General features: G+C 45.5%; 1 protein-coding gene across 2 annotated transcripts in view; it reads right to left on the bottom strand.

Annotated features, from left to right (window-relative positions):
- The window catches only part of LOC146809586 (leukocyte antigen CD37-like), a 180,919-nt gene that overhangs the window by 26,009 nt on the left and 138,535 nt on the right, over nt 1-16,375 (bottom strand). For both annotated transcript variants that reach the window (XM_085616427.1, XM_085616428.1), the window contains exons 6-8: nt 13,653-13,754; nt 11,563-11,787; nt 11,242-11,325 (exon numbers count right to left, since the gene is read on the bottom strand). In XM_085616427.1, the coding sequence (XP_085472553.1) occupies nt 11,242-11,325; nt 11,563-11,787; nt 13,653-13,754 (411 nt within the window). The remainder of the gene's footprint in view (nt 1-11,241; nt 11,326-11,562; nt 11,788-13,652; nt 13,755-16,375) is intronic.

Here is a 16,375-nt window from a genome sequence, read left to right as displayed (position 1 = left end):
TCTACTATGCCTAATCTCATGCAGAAGGGTCTCTGATGTCAAAGTACTGGAGATTACGTATGGATCTCATAACATGTTCGGAGTTAAATTTGGGATTTATAGAAGAACAAAGACTATGTCTGATTCAATCTTTTACCCACGTTTTGATTTATGTCCAAAACTTTGGGTTGTGGACTGCATGAGAGAGTATGATCGCAGAATGTTTGCTCTTCGCCCTCAGGATGTTAACCAATTACTTATATCCTTTGTTAAACCCCACAAAGGCTCAACCTCTATTGCTAGATGGGTTAAGACTATTATGAGTTTAGCAGGTATTGACTTAAAGAAATTTGTCAAGCTCACTCCCTTAGAGGAATGCCATGGCCAGTAAATCTCTCTGGTCTGGAGGTTTAAGTTGGACGACATTCTCAAAGCTGCTGACTGGTCAAATGCTAGCACCTTTGCACGTCATTATTGCAAGCCTATTGAACAAATGTCTGATGTTGTTTTACAAAGCTACCAACATGCATAATGTAGCCTCCGTTCTTGTAATGAAAATGCGATTCTCATATTACCATGACTAGAGAATCTGGATTTCATTAAAGACACAGAGGCTGACATTATCCCTCCCATCCCACCCCTTGGTGGTCTTACAATGATTTAATGCTGTTTTTGTTACAGTTTATTACTGTACTTTTTATTAACAGCACTTGTTTCATCTCTTTTTCCTTTTAGCTTGATAAGCTTGACACTATTTTTTACATTCAAGAGATATTTACTTCTTTCTCTTTTCAGGTAATGCTCCTTAACTGTGTGTCGTCTGGCCTTTGGTTTTACCTTCGCTTTTCCTTCTCCTTCATCCTGCTCATCAGAAGATCGTTTTGATGTTCCAAGTTTCATGAACTTATTTTCCTCCACATTTAAAAGAGGACGAATGTTGTTGGCTCATTCCTTTCATGTGTTGCTATTGTTCTATTCTGGAACCTTTTAATATTGTGATGTAAGCGGCTGCTTTGACTGCATTAAAGGAATAATGCATAATGTCAGCCTCCGTGTCTTTAATGAAATCCAGATTCTCTAGTCATGGTAATATGAGAATCGCAATTTCAGTGTGGGGGGAGGGGGGGGTTGGGGGTTCTGCCCCATATGCCTTGTGCACCCAGAGTTCCACTGAAGGACAAGGAACTATGCACAGACATAGTTTAGGTGCATTCATTTTCTCACTGTAATTCTTCAAACAAGGAATTAGGTAAAATATTGTTAATTGCACCACGGTGGGGTACTCCCAGATCCTCTGTGGTAAGCTGTGATTGTGTGTGATCAATTTATCCAGTAATATAGTCCCAGGAGGCAGAACTTAAGCCCTTTTTTGGTGTATGTGGAGCACTCAATTTTAGGGACCGAGGGTTATGTTTAATCAGCTGACTTTGACCCAGAAGCAAGAGAGAGATAGAAAAGCAGCAAAGGGGGGAGGAAAGAGAAAGATAAAGAGGGAGAAACTGAGGCAAAGGGAAAAATCAAAGACACAAAAAACCTGCAATGGGGACAGAGAGCAGTAGGGAGAGTATGCTGGTGGAAGAAGGAGACATGAAGTGAAATCAAGGCGCTACAGCCTTCATATCCAAGAACTCTGACGTGCGACAGTGATCCCGGCTGGCTTCTGAGAAACATCTAGGGCCTGCACTTATTCTTTTACAAATGAATCACTAGATGGATATAAGTCTATAATAATTTAGATAAAGCTTGGACGTCAAACTTCACGCAGATTTCATTGTGCTTAAAATGTAACTTCTAGCATGGAAGCCTGCGGAGTGGTGTTATGCTGCCTGTTCCTATGCTTAGCATGGGACTCCTCAGGCTACCGTTTGCTATTGTGTCTTGTTTTATGCTTTCAAATCGAAAGAGTGAATACCAGAACTTTTTGTCATGGAGGTCATTACATCATATTCGTCAAACCAAAAAATCATTGCTCATTTGCCCATCATGCCATCTCAGATTAGACCCAGTCATATGCAAATCAGTTTTGATCCTACTCCAATAGAATCAGTCTGGCCCAAACAAAGGAATAGAATGCTATCCTAAGCGATTGCTAGTGTTAAAACTTATTGCAAGTATTCCTCCCATCACCTTTTGTGTGTTTCACGTAATGCCCCAAGTGGCCAAAGTTATACCCAGACGTGGGCCCCATGCTACACCCGACGGAATAGCCCCGAACAGGGCAATACCAGTCTTGGCTTGCTTGTCTTCTACTTGAGGAAGGACCTGGCCCGGACATTTGGGTTGGACTGTTCCTACTGGAACAGGGTCAAGACTGATTTGGATCAAGTTGGGTCGCAACTGAGGCAACATGGTGGGCAAAAGAATGATGGATTGGAATGCTACTCTGAGCGATCGCCAGTGGTAAGACTTATTACAAGCATTTCTCTCATCACCTATTGTGTGTCTGAGTTAATTCAGGATAGCCGGTGTACCAGCTGCCCCCAGTATACCTGCCTAGCAATCTGGAACCTCTGGCACTCAAGGCCGTACTGGCCGTACCAGACATTGGGCATTTCCCTGGGTGGCTGGAAGGTGTGTCGGATGCTTTTGTTACTGGGGGCCTTTTTGTAGCAATGCAGCAATTTAAAAAGCACCACAGAGTTCCTTGTATATCCAACAGTTTCATGCAACAATAAAAGTGCCAAGATAACAGTTGTAAGACGGTACAACGCAGGTAAAGACATCGTATGCCTTTAACTCACGTTTTTTACCTTGCCTGTTTTTACCACGAACATGCTTTTACAACACATGCCATTACCACGCATTGTTTTTACGTATAAAAACAATGTATTTGTGGGGGGAACCCCCCCACATGCCCCAACTTACCTTAAATGCATGGGAAAGGCATGCGTTGTAAAGGCATGCACGTGGTAAAAATATGCATGCTAAAAAATGCGTGGTATAGGCACAATGAGGTAAAAACCTTGTTGTAATCGTTGTAAAGACTGTTTCCCCAAGATAACTGGTGATTAATGTACCAGCTAGAGAGAGATCAGAGTATTGTCTAGTGGCAATTTTGACTAATCTAAGTTAACGAAGAGGGTTACTATGCAAATATCTTGTACCGTGCGGGTCACAGTACAGTATTTCATGTGCATAGCTCAGTGGTTTACTGCTTTTGTCATGGAAATGTTTTTGTTACTGTGCAGTATCATAAGTTACAATCATAATCTAGGTTAGAAAGTTATGTTTTTTGTCCCAGTCTTTCATTATCTTAATATTGCTAAAAGGGGTTACTTTGGGTAGAAATACATTTTTATGAGTAAAGTCAACCCTAGCTACTGTCTTGCATTCTGAATGCTGAGTTTGTGCTTACCCAGTACAAGCACTCTTACAAAATGCCTACCTGAATGGATGACATGTGAATGCTACACCTTGTAGTCCCCTTTGTCTTATATTACATTTTCTATACATTGATTTACACACATAAGGTGTTGTCTCTGTATGTGTGTGTGTGATTGTAAAATGCTCTGACACACTACAGTGGTATGAGAGGCGCTATAAAACAAATCAAATACATGCAAGAGAGGGGCTAAGGAGATATGAGAGGCACTGTTAGTGGGTGATAGTGAGGGAATCGTTGTAGAGCCCCAACAAAGATTGCTGTATGCTGGTGCACTGTAAGGCCATCCATTTTGATTGCTTTAAAAATTAATACAATTTAATATATAATGACAAATGTGTTGTAGAATGCATCATTGTTGCCATTTTTCTCAAATTTTCATGGGGTTGAGAACCCCACCAATCCCTGGTAGTGGTCAGGCTCACTCACTGCGCTCGATCGCTATAGCCCGTATGGGGCTCGATCGCTATAGCCCGTATGGGGCTCGAGCGCTTTGCACCGTATGGCGCTGGTCTGACAAAATTTGCCAGGGTTGCTTTGTATTCCCAGTCCGGCCATGCGGGCCATGCCCTTTCTATTCTGGTCTCAAGGGTCAGGAAGGATAGGCCAGAAAAAAGAGATCTGTTTGTTTTCTGCTGTTTCCCCTCTTTGTCCTTCTCATGGCACCTCAGGAGTAAATATGATGCTGTTAAAGGGCTAAAGGGACAACATTAACCTGTGATGCCACTTAGGACCACTTCTGCTACTCTGATGTTATGGTGAACTTATGTGCATGACTTATAGGCCCGTTGTTTTGCAAAGAACCATATTTGCAGCCTTTTTTCAGAAGAAGCTTTACTTTCTGGTGAATTTCGATGCTTTCCCTTGCAAGGAATTCTAAATAGTTTTCGAGACACTTAAAACAAGATTAACCTATTTATTAAAACGCCTTAAATCATTTTCACAGTAATCTAAAACTGGAATGGCTTGCTTTATGCTCCCATAATTTTTAAAAGTCTTCTTCTGGAACAAGAATACGATTAATTCCTTTTTTTCCGAATATTTTTGCTGCACTCATAGCTGTATTAAAAAAATGACACAGACGCCACTGTAATCAGAGGCAAATTTTGAAAACTCGAATTCCACACAATTGCGAAATTTACATTTGTCAGAATTCTGTACACTGCAAAAATCAATCTGCATTTCGCTGATCATAAGAAAGAAGATTGGGCCTGCAGGCAGCTCAGAGCAAACTTTAGGGCAGGTCGGAGACCTGTCCTAATTGGCCATCACACAAAAATCCTGATTCGTAATGCACACAAGGAGCTCTTCAAGATGGCTCCAAGCATGAGATGCTAACACCTCATTGAGAGACTTGTATACCTCACAGACATGTACAAGAATGTAGAGTTCATGGGAGCACTCCAAAAGACATATATTTACTCTAGGAATGATACCTGTGCATTTTCATATTAAAAAAAAGGAGAATAGAAACACACAAACATGCACACACAGAATGAACACATTTGGAGCCACCTGACAGGGAAGAACAGAATATCATCGGATGAACTCCTGCGCATGCTCCGCTCCAGGGCAAAGGCCAGGATCGCCCCCAGGATCTGCAGGAACTGAGCACCAAGAGAGGAAAGTGGACATTGCACATGGCGTGAATTCATACAGGTATTGCAAGGTGACTCTGAAATCGTAATGTGATTAGAACTAGATGTGAGCAAAGATGGAAAGTCTTTCCTCTGCAAACATTGCAACTTTGTGAGCCTGACGACCTTCATGACGACACAAGGGACAATGCTGCAAAATACGTATTTGTTGGACAACAATCTCAGGAAGAAACCTCTTTTTAATAGAAGACATTTTTAACAAAAAATATTTTTTTTTGTTAGGGAAAGTTCTTCGGCGAAAATCTTTTTTCAAGATATTTCGAATAAAGTAGAATTTTTGAGAACTTTATATTTATAGCAAACCCTCTAACTTCCAGAAACTTCACAAAACTTTCCAAGCAAAACTACATTTTTTCCATTCATTCAGCAAACTGTTGCAATAATTGTGATGGTTTTCTTTACCCAGGCTAAGCAATTTGATGATAACAATTATTTTCCCAGCTGGAAAACCGGTCTGAAAACTAGATCAACTCCTCCTTGCGCCTGCATTATATATTCCACTGGAAGAAGGCGAGCTTTCTTCGTCTGAACGGAAGCAAGGATATAGCTTTTACTGTGTAGAACCAGAGAGCAAGGCTCCACAATTCGATTTGCTGCCAGGTTGAGGCCACCACCTCCCACCTCAGTGAAAGAAAGGTAGCACGAGTTTTGAGGGTGGCGCCCCCCTGCTCATACCTGCGGCCATCGCGGGGCGGCAAACGCGGGGACCGCTGCCGCCCCCCCCCCCCCCCCCCCCCACTCTTACCTGCGGCCGTCGCGGGACAAAGCCTAGCTAAGCCACTGCCAGCAACTCACATCTTCAAAGAATCCTCCGATTCCTCCAACTGGGCTCTCAGGTGGAGTTGGGAAGAGTCTGATTATGGCAACTCTAGATGCCCTGGACTCCCAGGAAGCTTGTTGTCAGGATGCAAAAACTCCAAAACAATGCAGGTAGACTCTCTTTAAACCTGAGTGGCTGAAACCACATAAATCTGGCCTTGTGAGCATTACACGGGCGACAATAGGAAGCCAGGGGAAAGTTTTCAATCAAGCTGTACCATCCAGGAGGCCTGCACGGGCCAGAGACCTAGATATCTACAAAAACTACCCTCGCATCACAGATCTAACCAGATCTTGTTCTCTCGAGCTCCATACCTAACCAAAAAAAAATTAACAAGATCATACACGGAGTGTGCGTCACTAAGCTTTGAAATATACTAAACACAGATTCGAAGGTAGAGTCCAACTATTTTAATTTTGGGAAGGGCCTGGAACCTTAACTGCAAAGTAGAATATTGGACAAATCCTACTTTTATAGTTTTGACATTAAGAAGCTGTAACACCTAGAAATGCTCTGAAGTAACCAAAATGCGACATGCAGGGCTCTACAATACTCAACAGTAAGTCAATAAATACATAAAAAGTATCATTTATTTTACTTTTTGGTGAAGGGAGGAGTTTCAGGTCTCATTCTGGAACTGTGTCTCTACCGTCGCTGAGCAGGGAAAGGGAAACAATATTAAAGGTGCCCTGTCTTTTGGTGCAAATATCTACTCCGCCTCCCTCCCTTCACCTCACCACCCAAGCACCCCAGCTGCGACATACCTCAAGGCTCATCCCTCAGTCCAACTCTCTTCAACATCTACATGACTCCACTCGCAGACAGCGTCAGATCGCATGACATCAACATCAATTCCTACGCCGATGGTACCCAGCTTATCCTCTCACTCTAAGTGGGACCCAACTTGACGAAGACCAACTTCCACAACTGTATGAAGAACGTAGCAGCCTGAATGAAGGACAACTGCCTGAAGCTCAACACGGACAAAACTGAAGTTCTAATCTTCACCAGACACATTGCCCTCTGAAATGGCTCCTGGTGGCCGGCGGAGTTCAGACCCACCCCCACGCGGCAAACTCGACATTGTCCGGTACAGCGAACTCTCCATGAAATGTCAGGTCAATGCAGTCTCTTCAGCCTTCCTCTACATGCTCTGCAAGTTTTTAAAGTAACTCCCCATCAGCACAGGAAAACGGGGACATAGGCCCTCATCACTAGCAGGCTGGACTATGGCAATGCACTCCATGCAGGCACCACCACTGAACTCATGCAAAGACTGGCGGATCCTCAACCTGCACAAGAGGACCCATATCACCCTGCACCTGAAGGACCTCCACCGGCTCCCCATTCAGACAAAATGCCATTTCAAGCTTCTGACTCACGCCTAGAAACCCTTCAATGACCAAGGACCCACCTACATGAACCACCGTCTGTACTTCCACCGACCTCCCAGGAATCTCCACTCCGCACACTTCGCCCTCACACAGATACCACGCATCTGCACTGCCACTCTGGAGGACACACCTTCGCCCACCTTGCCGCCAAAGTCTGGAATGCCCCTCCCCTCCAACTCTGCACTGCACCTTCGCTGATTCACTTCAGGTAGGGACTCAAAACCTGGCTCTTTGACGGATACCTGCAGCACAGCATCCGGATACCCTCTCAGGTGAGAAGCTGTGCTATATATGTACTACTTGATTGATTGATTCATACAGTACAAACAGTCTATAGATCAAAAATGTAATATGCAGTAACTCTATATGATGACACAGTGTATATGTCAAGTACAGGTACCCTGGTTGACTTTGGCAGTAGCATATACCTACTGTAGCCTACTAGGCCAGAGCCACCCATACATTTTGTAAGCAGTGTCTTGTATTTAATTTTGAAGCACTGTCCTCCAATAAACGCATGTGATGTAAGAAATTGAGAACATCCAATCACTTGCTGGTGATACAAATCAAATGCCCACCTCCAAGCTGCAACGAGCTCAAGGCTCCACCTCTTGGCTCATTGTCCGATCTCCACATCTTTGTTGCCAAGATATCCTGTCACTAGCTCCTGATCAACAAGTGCTCAGATTTAAAAGTAGTGTATCTCATACAAAAACCCTTACACGGGCCTGAAAGACTTCTCCTGCACCAGCCAATGAGGCACCTTTGGTTGGCTTTCTGAAGCTGCTGTCTGTACTCGAGGTATGATACAAGGAGAGCGCAATGCAATGAAAACCCATCTATTCCACACAGTGTACTGTTGCTACACACACATGCCCACTGACTGTTTATCTACATTTTCTCTGAACTACAGAAACACACAGAAGCATCCTCTAGACAGCATTTAGTGCTAGATAAAATACAAAAATAAATAAAAAATATTCGTCAACACATAGGTGCAATCAATGAATGACTCAATTAATCTTTATTCTGAAAACAATATGTCATAAAAGATTAAAAAAGGTAAATAAAATCCATGTAAAACAGATCAAATATATCATAATAGTATCCAGTCATAAAATCAATACATTAAAGAACACCCTGTAAAACATTATCAAATGGACTATAGCAAACATACATATTGTATTAATCAACACCTTATCTGTAAATCATTCTAATTCCAATACATTGATGAAATTACCTGTCTACAGAAATACATATGACATTTGTATCAAGTTCTTGTAAAAATAAGAGAACAGGCCCATAAGATCTACAATTTCCAGGAGGCAACAGTGGAAATAAGAACCGTTTCCTAGGTCACTTATAAAACAAGCATTGGCATAGCCAATAGGTCTTGCCCGTGGGACCTTATAAGTGTTTAGCCATGCAACAGTTGCATAACTAAACACTTATAAGGTCCCAAAAGCAAGACCTATTGGCTATGCTAATGCTTGTTTTAACTGCTGCAATCTATTGAAGCCTCACGGAGAACATCAAAGCGGCCGTGATCGTGATCAAACTTCAAAGCGGCCGTGCGGCTGCGAAAGTGAAAGTAATCGCAGTACAGCGCGACGCGCGTGCCCGCGCACATGCACTGTAGCTCTATTCTGGCCTGGTAGCACTTTTTGGAGCCCTCACAAAATGTCTCGCCAGACCAGCGCATGCGCTGGGTCAGGCGAGACCTGAACAACGGAATAATATAAAGTGCACGGTGCTATGTGCGGAACAGTTAACACAAAGACAAGGAGGAAACTGCTTCTGCCATAGGACCCAGAAGGTCAGCATAGCGTGTACTATAGTAAACCTGAATCTTGTGAGAAGAAATCTGTGATAGACATTTGAGACAGTAACAAGACATGGCTCAATTAAACTGGTGGGGCGAGATTGCTGTGTAGGTATACACAGTAGATTTTATTACCTTCTTTTTTAGGTCTCGCCTGTGTTGCAGCGCTTAAGCGCTGTGTCGCTTTGGCGAGATGTATTGTCGTCGCTTTTGTGTCCGGCTTCTCTGGAAGCGGGGTTGGTGTCCGCCCTGTCGGCATTAGGCCCCGCCCACCTGGACTGGAGATTTCGCTCGCACACGCTTGTGCACGGCGTCTCTTCCAGACATGCGTGTTTATATATGCATCACGCTTTAACTTAAGGTGAAAGCGGCAGACACGCGGTTCTGGGAGGCGACAGGATTCTGACCTGAAACCATTTCCCTATAAACATTTCTTACATGGTTCACACAGAATTATCAGTCTCCTGACTCTTACCCCCACTCCCCAGGATCCCTCCCAGCAAAAAATGCACTGGCTTGTTCTCAGTGCTCTGTGATAACACATTGCAGGGGGGCTCAGTCATCCTGGCAGCAGGACACACCTGGCCGCCTCTCTGGTGATGTAATGCAATGCTGGACACGTGTGTTTGCAAGCAATAACAGAACACTAAGCCTTCTTCAAACAAAATGGCAGCTCTGACGCCGGCTGCAATTTATATATACTTCTCCTGAACACGTCACTAAATCCTTTGCAACCCAGATGCGCTTTTCGCAGGGGGAAGAATGCCAAAACATATTTTTAGTGACTGAACAGACTGAAGAGTGAGTGCTTAGAGAGTGACAGAACAGAGCCGTGCAGTCTGTGAAAGGCGCTTGCTCCACTGCCTGGCAATTGCCCCAGGTTGTACAACGTGTATGCTGATGACATGCAGTAGGATGGTGTTTTGGTCATAATGGTGAAGTTGCGGACTGTTACTGCCACCTCTGGCGCTGAATTGTCGGCTTTTCATGAGGCATTACAGCATTCTCGGCGCACTTTCACTGTTCTTTTCATCAGCATTCCCACCCCGACTCGGGCTTTTCATACATCACACCAGGGGCTTCGCCAGCTGCCGCAGAGAACATACAGAACAGTACGCTTTTCCATGTTTAAATTCTTCAAAGGCAAACTGTCCACCCCGACTCGGGCCTTTCACGAGGCATTACAGCATTCTCGGCGCACGCGCCCGTTCTTTTCATCAACATTCCCACCCCGGCTCAGGCTTTTCATACATGACACCAGGGGCTTCGCGAGCATTTGCAATGCAATAGGTTTAGCATTTGTGAAACTTTCAGCTACTGGCATTGTAAATGACAAAGCTTTTATCTCTGTGTTGATTTTAAAAACAGATAAATAAAAGGCATTGTCATTTACAATGCCAATAGCTCAAAATTTTGCAAATGAGAGACCTATTGCATTGCAAATGCTTGTTCAATCTGGCTCATTGCATTTAGCAAGGAAAAAGGTTGTCAACATGTCTTTGGAGCAAAGATTCCCTTGGTTGATCAATTCAGAACCTTCTTTTACATACTTGAGCCAAGGGATATGATTTACGTGCTCCAGAGCTAGACAGTTCCCTATAATCGTACAGTTAAGTTTAGTTTCCCCCTTAGACCATATTGGGAGCCAGAGAGCAAGTGGTCATAACTTGATGTAGTCCTCCAGGTAGCTAATGCCTAGTGTCAGTGTGGCAAATAAAACAGAGGTGCTTTTAGGGACAGACTGTAGTGGTCGTAAGTAGTCATTCTCAATCTGTTGTAAACAATTCCTATGTTTATATACCCATAATTTAGGCTCAATAATTGTGATGGAAATACATTTTACTTTTGTAAACACTCAACCTCTCTTTTAGGGGCTTCGCCCCCAGCTTACTGGAAAACCCAAAGCCCGCTTCAATTGTTCACTCAAACTGTGTTGTATCTCAGCAATGGTCTCATCTCAGAGATAAATCGAAAAGAACCCCTAAATATTGAAAACTTTTAACCTTCTGTATGAGGGTTCAGCGCTCAAAGGGGTCTTGGTTTTCAACGTGCACAGGTAATCATGTATGTGCTACAGTTTCAAATTGAGACCATTCCTCATCAAACACACAGACTACTCTACTCCACGACACAATGAAGCCTCTCTAGCCAGATGGATATTGAAGGACATCAAAGAATAAACTCACCTCCAGAAGGGCGACCCCCAGGCACACACCAACAATGAGGAGGATGTTGCTGGACAGCCAGGATTGAACGCTGCTCATACAGCCCTGCAAGAAGAGTCCATAAAAGAAGGTATCAGGGGATACATCAGCAACAGAGGAGCTACCATTCAATGCAATGCTTTGCATTGACTCAGTTGTCCCTATCCCCACATTGTGACACAGAAGTTATGTTATAAATCTGCTAAAGTCCTACTATATCAAAATGACACATATTAAAGGCATCCCTTTACTCCAGCAGGCCCAGAATGAGAAGGAGAGATTTCTTGAGTGTTTATCACTCACCACTCTATACACCGGCACCACCACCTTCGACGATGCCTCGCAGAAGCCTGATCGGATCCCTTTGGCATCACGGGTGCTGTTGCTGCTGATGTTTTTGCTGGACGCCGTGTTGGACATGTTGATGCACGAGCAGGGGAAGAAGTTGAGCGTGGCATTGCGCAAGTGCTTCTGCTGCTCGTTGAGGGTCTGCCAGTCATCTAGGCCAGTCCATCCGCAGCACTTGAACTGCAACACAGTAAAAGGGCTTATATATGGACACAGCAAGGAAGAGCAGGGTTTCTATTCAAAGGGACAGCTCCCTCCCACTGTGCCATCCGAAAGCTTCTGGGCCTAATTTACAAGCCCATTGAGCTGTTGTTGAGTCACTTTTTGACGCACAGGTAGAGCAATGAGCTTGCCTATATCTACAAGGCCACGTAAAGTCACCCTGCGTGACTTTTCATGGCCTTGTAAATATGGCCCATTTCACGCATTACTTTGAGTGAAAGGGGCATTCCATGGGTGTTGCTGTGGGTGTTCCCACTCAGCATCTATGGAACCTGACACATTCCCAGATTTATAACGTTTTGTAAAACTGGGAATGCGTCGGAGTCCTGCACCGTCCCAGAGGAGGCGTAGGAGTGGCGCAACATAGTGAAATACTTTTATTTCTCCTTGTTCTTTTCTCTTTCCATGCGTGCTGCATTCTGCAGCACTCATAGAAACAGGACAATGCAATCAGTTATTGTTTTTGTGCAGGAAGGTGCCCCTTCCTGAACAAAAACAATCATCCCCGCAGGCAGGCACCCTTGCAACATGATGCAAGTGTATCTGCATTGGTGCTCGGCTGCTGTTTGAGCCCAGGGGATAAGGACAGGAATGCACTGTATCTTGTTGATACGGTGCACTCCTGCCCTTTTACTTTGATGCACGGCAACGCAGCACGAAGGTTTGCTGCAGTGCATCAATATATAGTAAATGAGACCCTCTAGATAAAAACTTTAATTTGACACGGTTGAATCAAGTTTTTTTTAAAGCTATATCTATTTACTAGAAAATGTCTTTCATTTCAGATGCTATATTCGACCATAAAATGTATTTGCACATATAAAGTTTGTTTCTTTGCTCAATAAGTACAGAGTTTTCAACAACTATGCCCCTCAAAACCTGGGGAGCTCACTTATAGTGAGTGGAAAGGGCCCAAGTACAATGGCAAAGGGCTAAGACATATAACTGTAAAGGTCTGCATGTTAACAATGAAAACGCTTAGACATAAGGCATGAGATTGTGCAAAAGTGGCACTGGGCTCCAAACCTCTCTAGACTCACACTCAATGCGTGTGACTGCACGACAAGGTGCAAGACTCCCATCCTTACCTCAGAACTATCTGCAGACTGAAGTTAACCCCTTCGCCGCGGGGGGAATTCCCCCACGGCGCGGGGGTGGCGGCAGGGGTGCTGTGCTCGTGACGAGCCCAGCTCGTCATGAGGCACAGTGGAGCTGTGCTCATGACGAGCTGGGCTCGTCACGACTCCGCCCACTGGTTGATTCTCCCGCACAGGCGGGGAATTAATTGTGCGTGGGAGCGCCGCGACCGTTATGACGAGCCCAGCTCGTCATGAGCACAGCTCCACTGTGCCTCATGACGAGCTGGGCTCGTCATAAGCATGGAAGCAGTTAAAGGAAATCGGAAGATTACCTGACCTTCTGGTATCTCTGAAAGTTAGGCTGGGCCAGGGCAGATTCAACGACATGGCATGTGACTGACCTTGCCCCACCCACTAGCCCTTCAGTGGCATTGGCAGTTGATCTCTGCACACAGCCGGCTGTGGAAGGTTTTAGGACCTCAGACCTAGGGATGCTGATGAGGGGTGATACCCCAAAACCAGTCAAAGGAAGCTTGTTTCTCGTCCAGTAAGGACCTGGCTTGTCAGTTCAGGCTGGACTGTTTCCATGAGGAGCAGGCTCTAGACTGATTTGCATATAGCTGGGTCTAAACTGGGATGGTGTGGTGGGCTATAAAACAATGGACTAAACCCAGATCTGTTGACTGGGGGTGAATGTTTGCATTGTTCAGCATTCCGTCCATCATCTGTTCTTTTTGCACTTACCGTTGACTGGACAAAATCCCAACTTTCCTCAGTGTCACTGATGTCAGCACTGTCGTACGTCCTTATAATTTCCCTCACATAGTCTCCAACAGCTGCTTTTAACTATGAGGAAAAGTTTGGAGGTAAGGCAATTAATTTGTTAATCACAAACAGAATGAAACAAATAATACTTTTACTTTAGACTTTTTTAAAGAGATAAAGGCAATGTGATCCTGTGGAATACACTCAGACAGCACTATAAGTGTGGAACTAATAAGCACCGTGTGATCCAAGCAATAACAGCGCTGCTCAGCAGCTGTTGCACAACAGGAATAATCCAGGGTATGCGCAATGTAGCTACACAACCAGTGGCGTAACAAAACTAGAGGGGGCCCTCCTGCAAGGTACATGGAGGGGCCCCCTCCAAGCTCAATCGAGAGCTCTCCGGTCGGAGTATTGTGCTGAGGGGGCCCCATGGAGCTTTTCCCCCCCCTGCACTGCGGGGGTGCGGGGGCCTGTGTTACACCCCTGTACAGAACTGCAGGGTTCAATGAGCTGCAGAACTGCCATTGTAGGGGCACAAAAGCATTTTGTGATACATGGAGGGACAGTACTGTCAGTGGAGGGGGGCTACAGCACTGTCAAAATAATCCAGGGACAAGACAGCCACTGTGAAAATGATTAGGCCTGGGCGAAGCACTACGCTACGCTCGCGAAGTTTGCGAAGTTCGCGCTACTTCGCACTACGCGAACTGCACGTAGCACAGTGCGAACACGCGTAGCGTAGTGTTGCGTAGTGCTGCGGTCACTTTTTGCTTGCTCGCGGTCCTCAACTTCAAGTTGGCGACCGCGAGCAAGCAAAATGACATCCCGGCGAGACTTTTTCCTTGTTCGCGATCGCGAGCATGGAAAATAAACCTCCCGGCGAGATTCCCAACGCGAGGAGGTCAGGTTTCTCATTGCGAGGGGTCGCGTATGCTCGCGACCGCTTGCGATGAGAAACTACCAGTTCGCGTTGAGAAAGCTGCCGCTCGAGTAAAAATCTACTCGAGCAGCAGAAAACTGCAGCTCGCACTGTGCAAGATGCCATTTTCAATGATTGCACAGTGCCGGTTGCTTGTCCGCACTGTGCAATCATTGAAAACAACATCTTGCACAGTGCGAACAAGTTACTACGCAGTTCGCGAAGTGCTACGCGTAGCTCGCGTAGTGCGAACTTCACTTTGCGTAGCTTCGCGAAGTGCTACTTCGCGAACTACGCCCACCCTTAAAAATGATACAGCACTGTAAGATTCAGCAAGAGCACTGGCAGTGTAAAAAGGCAACAGCACTGTGGCATCCATCAAAGGACAGTGCTGAGATTCACCAAGAATACTGACCTTGCTCTCGAGGAACACATTACCAAGATAACCAAGATGGCGGGGTCCCAGCTCTTCCTATCTACTAAAGAAAGTGAAGCTGTTCCTTCCATAAAGCGACTTTAGTACTTCTGTTCAGTCCCTCACACTTTTGCATCTGGGTAGTTAAAATGCTCCGCTGTCTTCCAGACTCCACACTAGCTCCCCCTAAGGACATCTTGTGCATTGCAGCATGCCTCATCATAGACCTGAAGAAATACATCCACATAACCCTTCCGCTGATGGAACTCCACTGGCTTTTTTTGGTCTGCACTGTCTTCAAAACTAGCTTCATCGTCTACACTGCCATCAAGGCTTGAACTCCTGCTTACCTGGCTGAGACACTCACCACCTCTGGTGGCTCTCTGCATACCCAGAGTTAGGACACAAAGTAGTGCCTTCTGGATCATCCGATCTGGAGCGTCATTGGTTAATCCATCAGTATCACTTCTACTCTGCTCCTGTTGAGGACAGCACTGAAGGGACTTCTCTTTAAGCAAAGGCTACATCACGACAGTAAAAGTCCATTTCAGGACCCAGCTCCCCCTCCAATTACTTTTAGACTGCATCTTTGCCTTTGACCCAGTACAGCACTCCGCTGCCCTTCAGTTAGGTTCATGATATACAAATATACATACGTAGGAAGGACGTCTTCCAGTCAGTGCCCTATCTGTGAAGCAGGGCTCCCGCAGTGCCAATCTCTTCCAGGCAGTGCCCTGTCAGTGAGGCAGGGCTTCGGCAGTGCCAATCTCTTCCAGTCAGTGCACTGTCAGTGAAGCAGCGCCTTGGCAGTGCCAACCTCTTCCAGTCAGTGCCCTGTCAGTGAAGCAGGGCTCCCGCACTGCCAACCTCTTCCAGTCAGTGTACTGTCTGTGAAGCAGGGCTTCGGCAGTACCAACCTCTTCCAGGCAGTGCCCTATCTGTGAAGCAGGGCTTCGGCAGTACCAACCTCTTCCAGGCAGTGCCCTATCTGTGAAGCAGGGCTTCGGCAGTACCAACTTCTTCCAGGCAGTGCCCTATCTGTGAAGCAGGGCTTCGGCAGTACCAACCTCTTCCAGGCAGTGCCCTATCTATGAAGCAGGGCTTCGGCAGTACCAATCTCTTCCAGTCAGTGCACTGTCTGTGAAGCAGGGCTTCGGCAGTACCAACCTCTTCCAGACAGTGCCCTATCTGTGAAGCAGGGCTTCGGCAGTACCAATCTCTTCCAGTCAGTGCACTGGCGGTGAAGCAGGGCTTCGGCAGTACCAATCTCTTCCAGTCAGTGCCCTATCTGTGAAGCAGGGCTTCGGCAGTACCAATCTCTTCCAGTCAGTGCCCTATCTGTGAAGTAGGGCTTCGTCAGTACCA

The sequence above is a fragment of the Triturus cristatus genome, chromosome 7 (genome assembly GCF_964204655.1).
Source record: "Triturus cristatus chromosome 7, aTriCri1.1, whole genome shotgun sequence".
Taxonomy (NCBI): domain Eukaryota; kingdom Metazoa; phylum Chordata; class Amphibia; order Caudata; family Salamandridae; genus Triturus; species Triturus cristatus.
The sequence above is the reverse complement of the archived record's forward strand: the minus strand, read 5'-3'. Positions and strand labels throughout refer to the sequence as shown.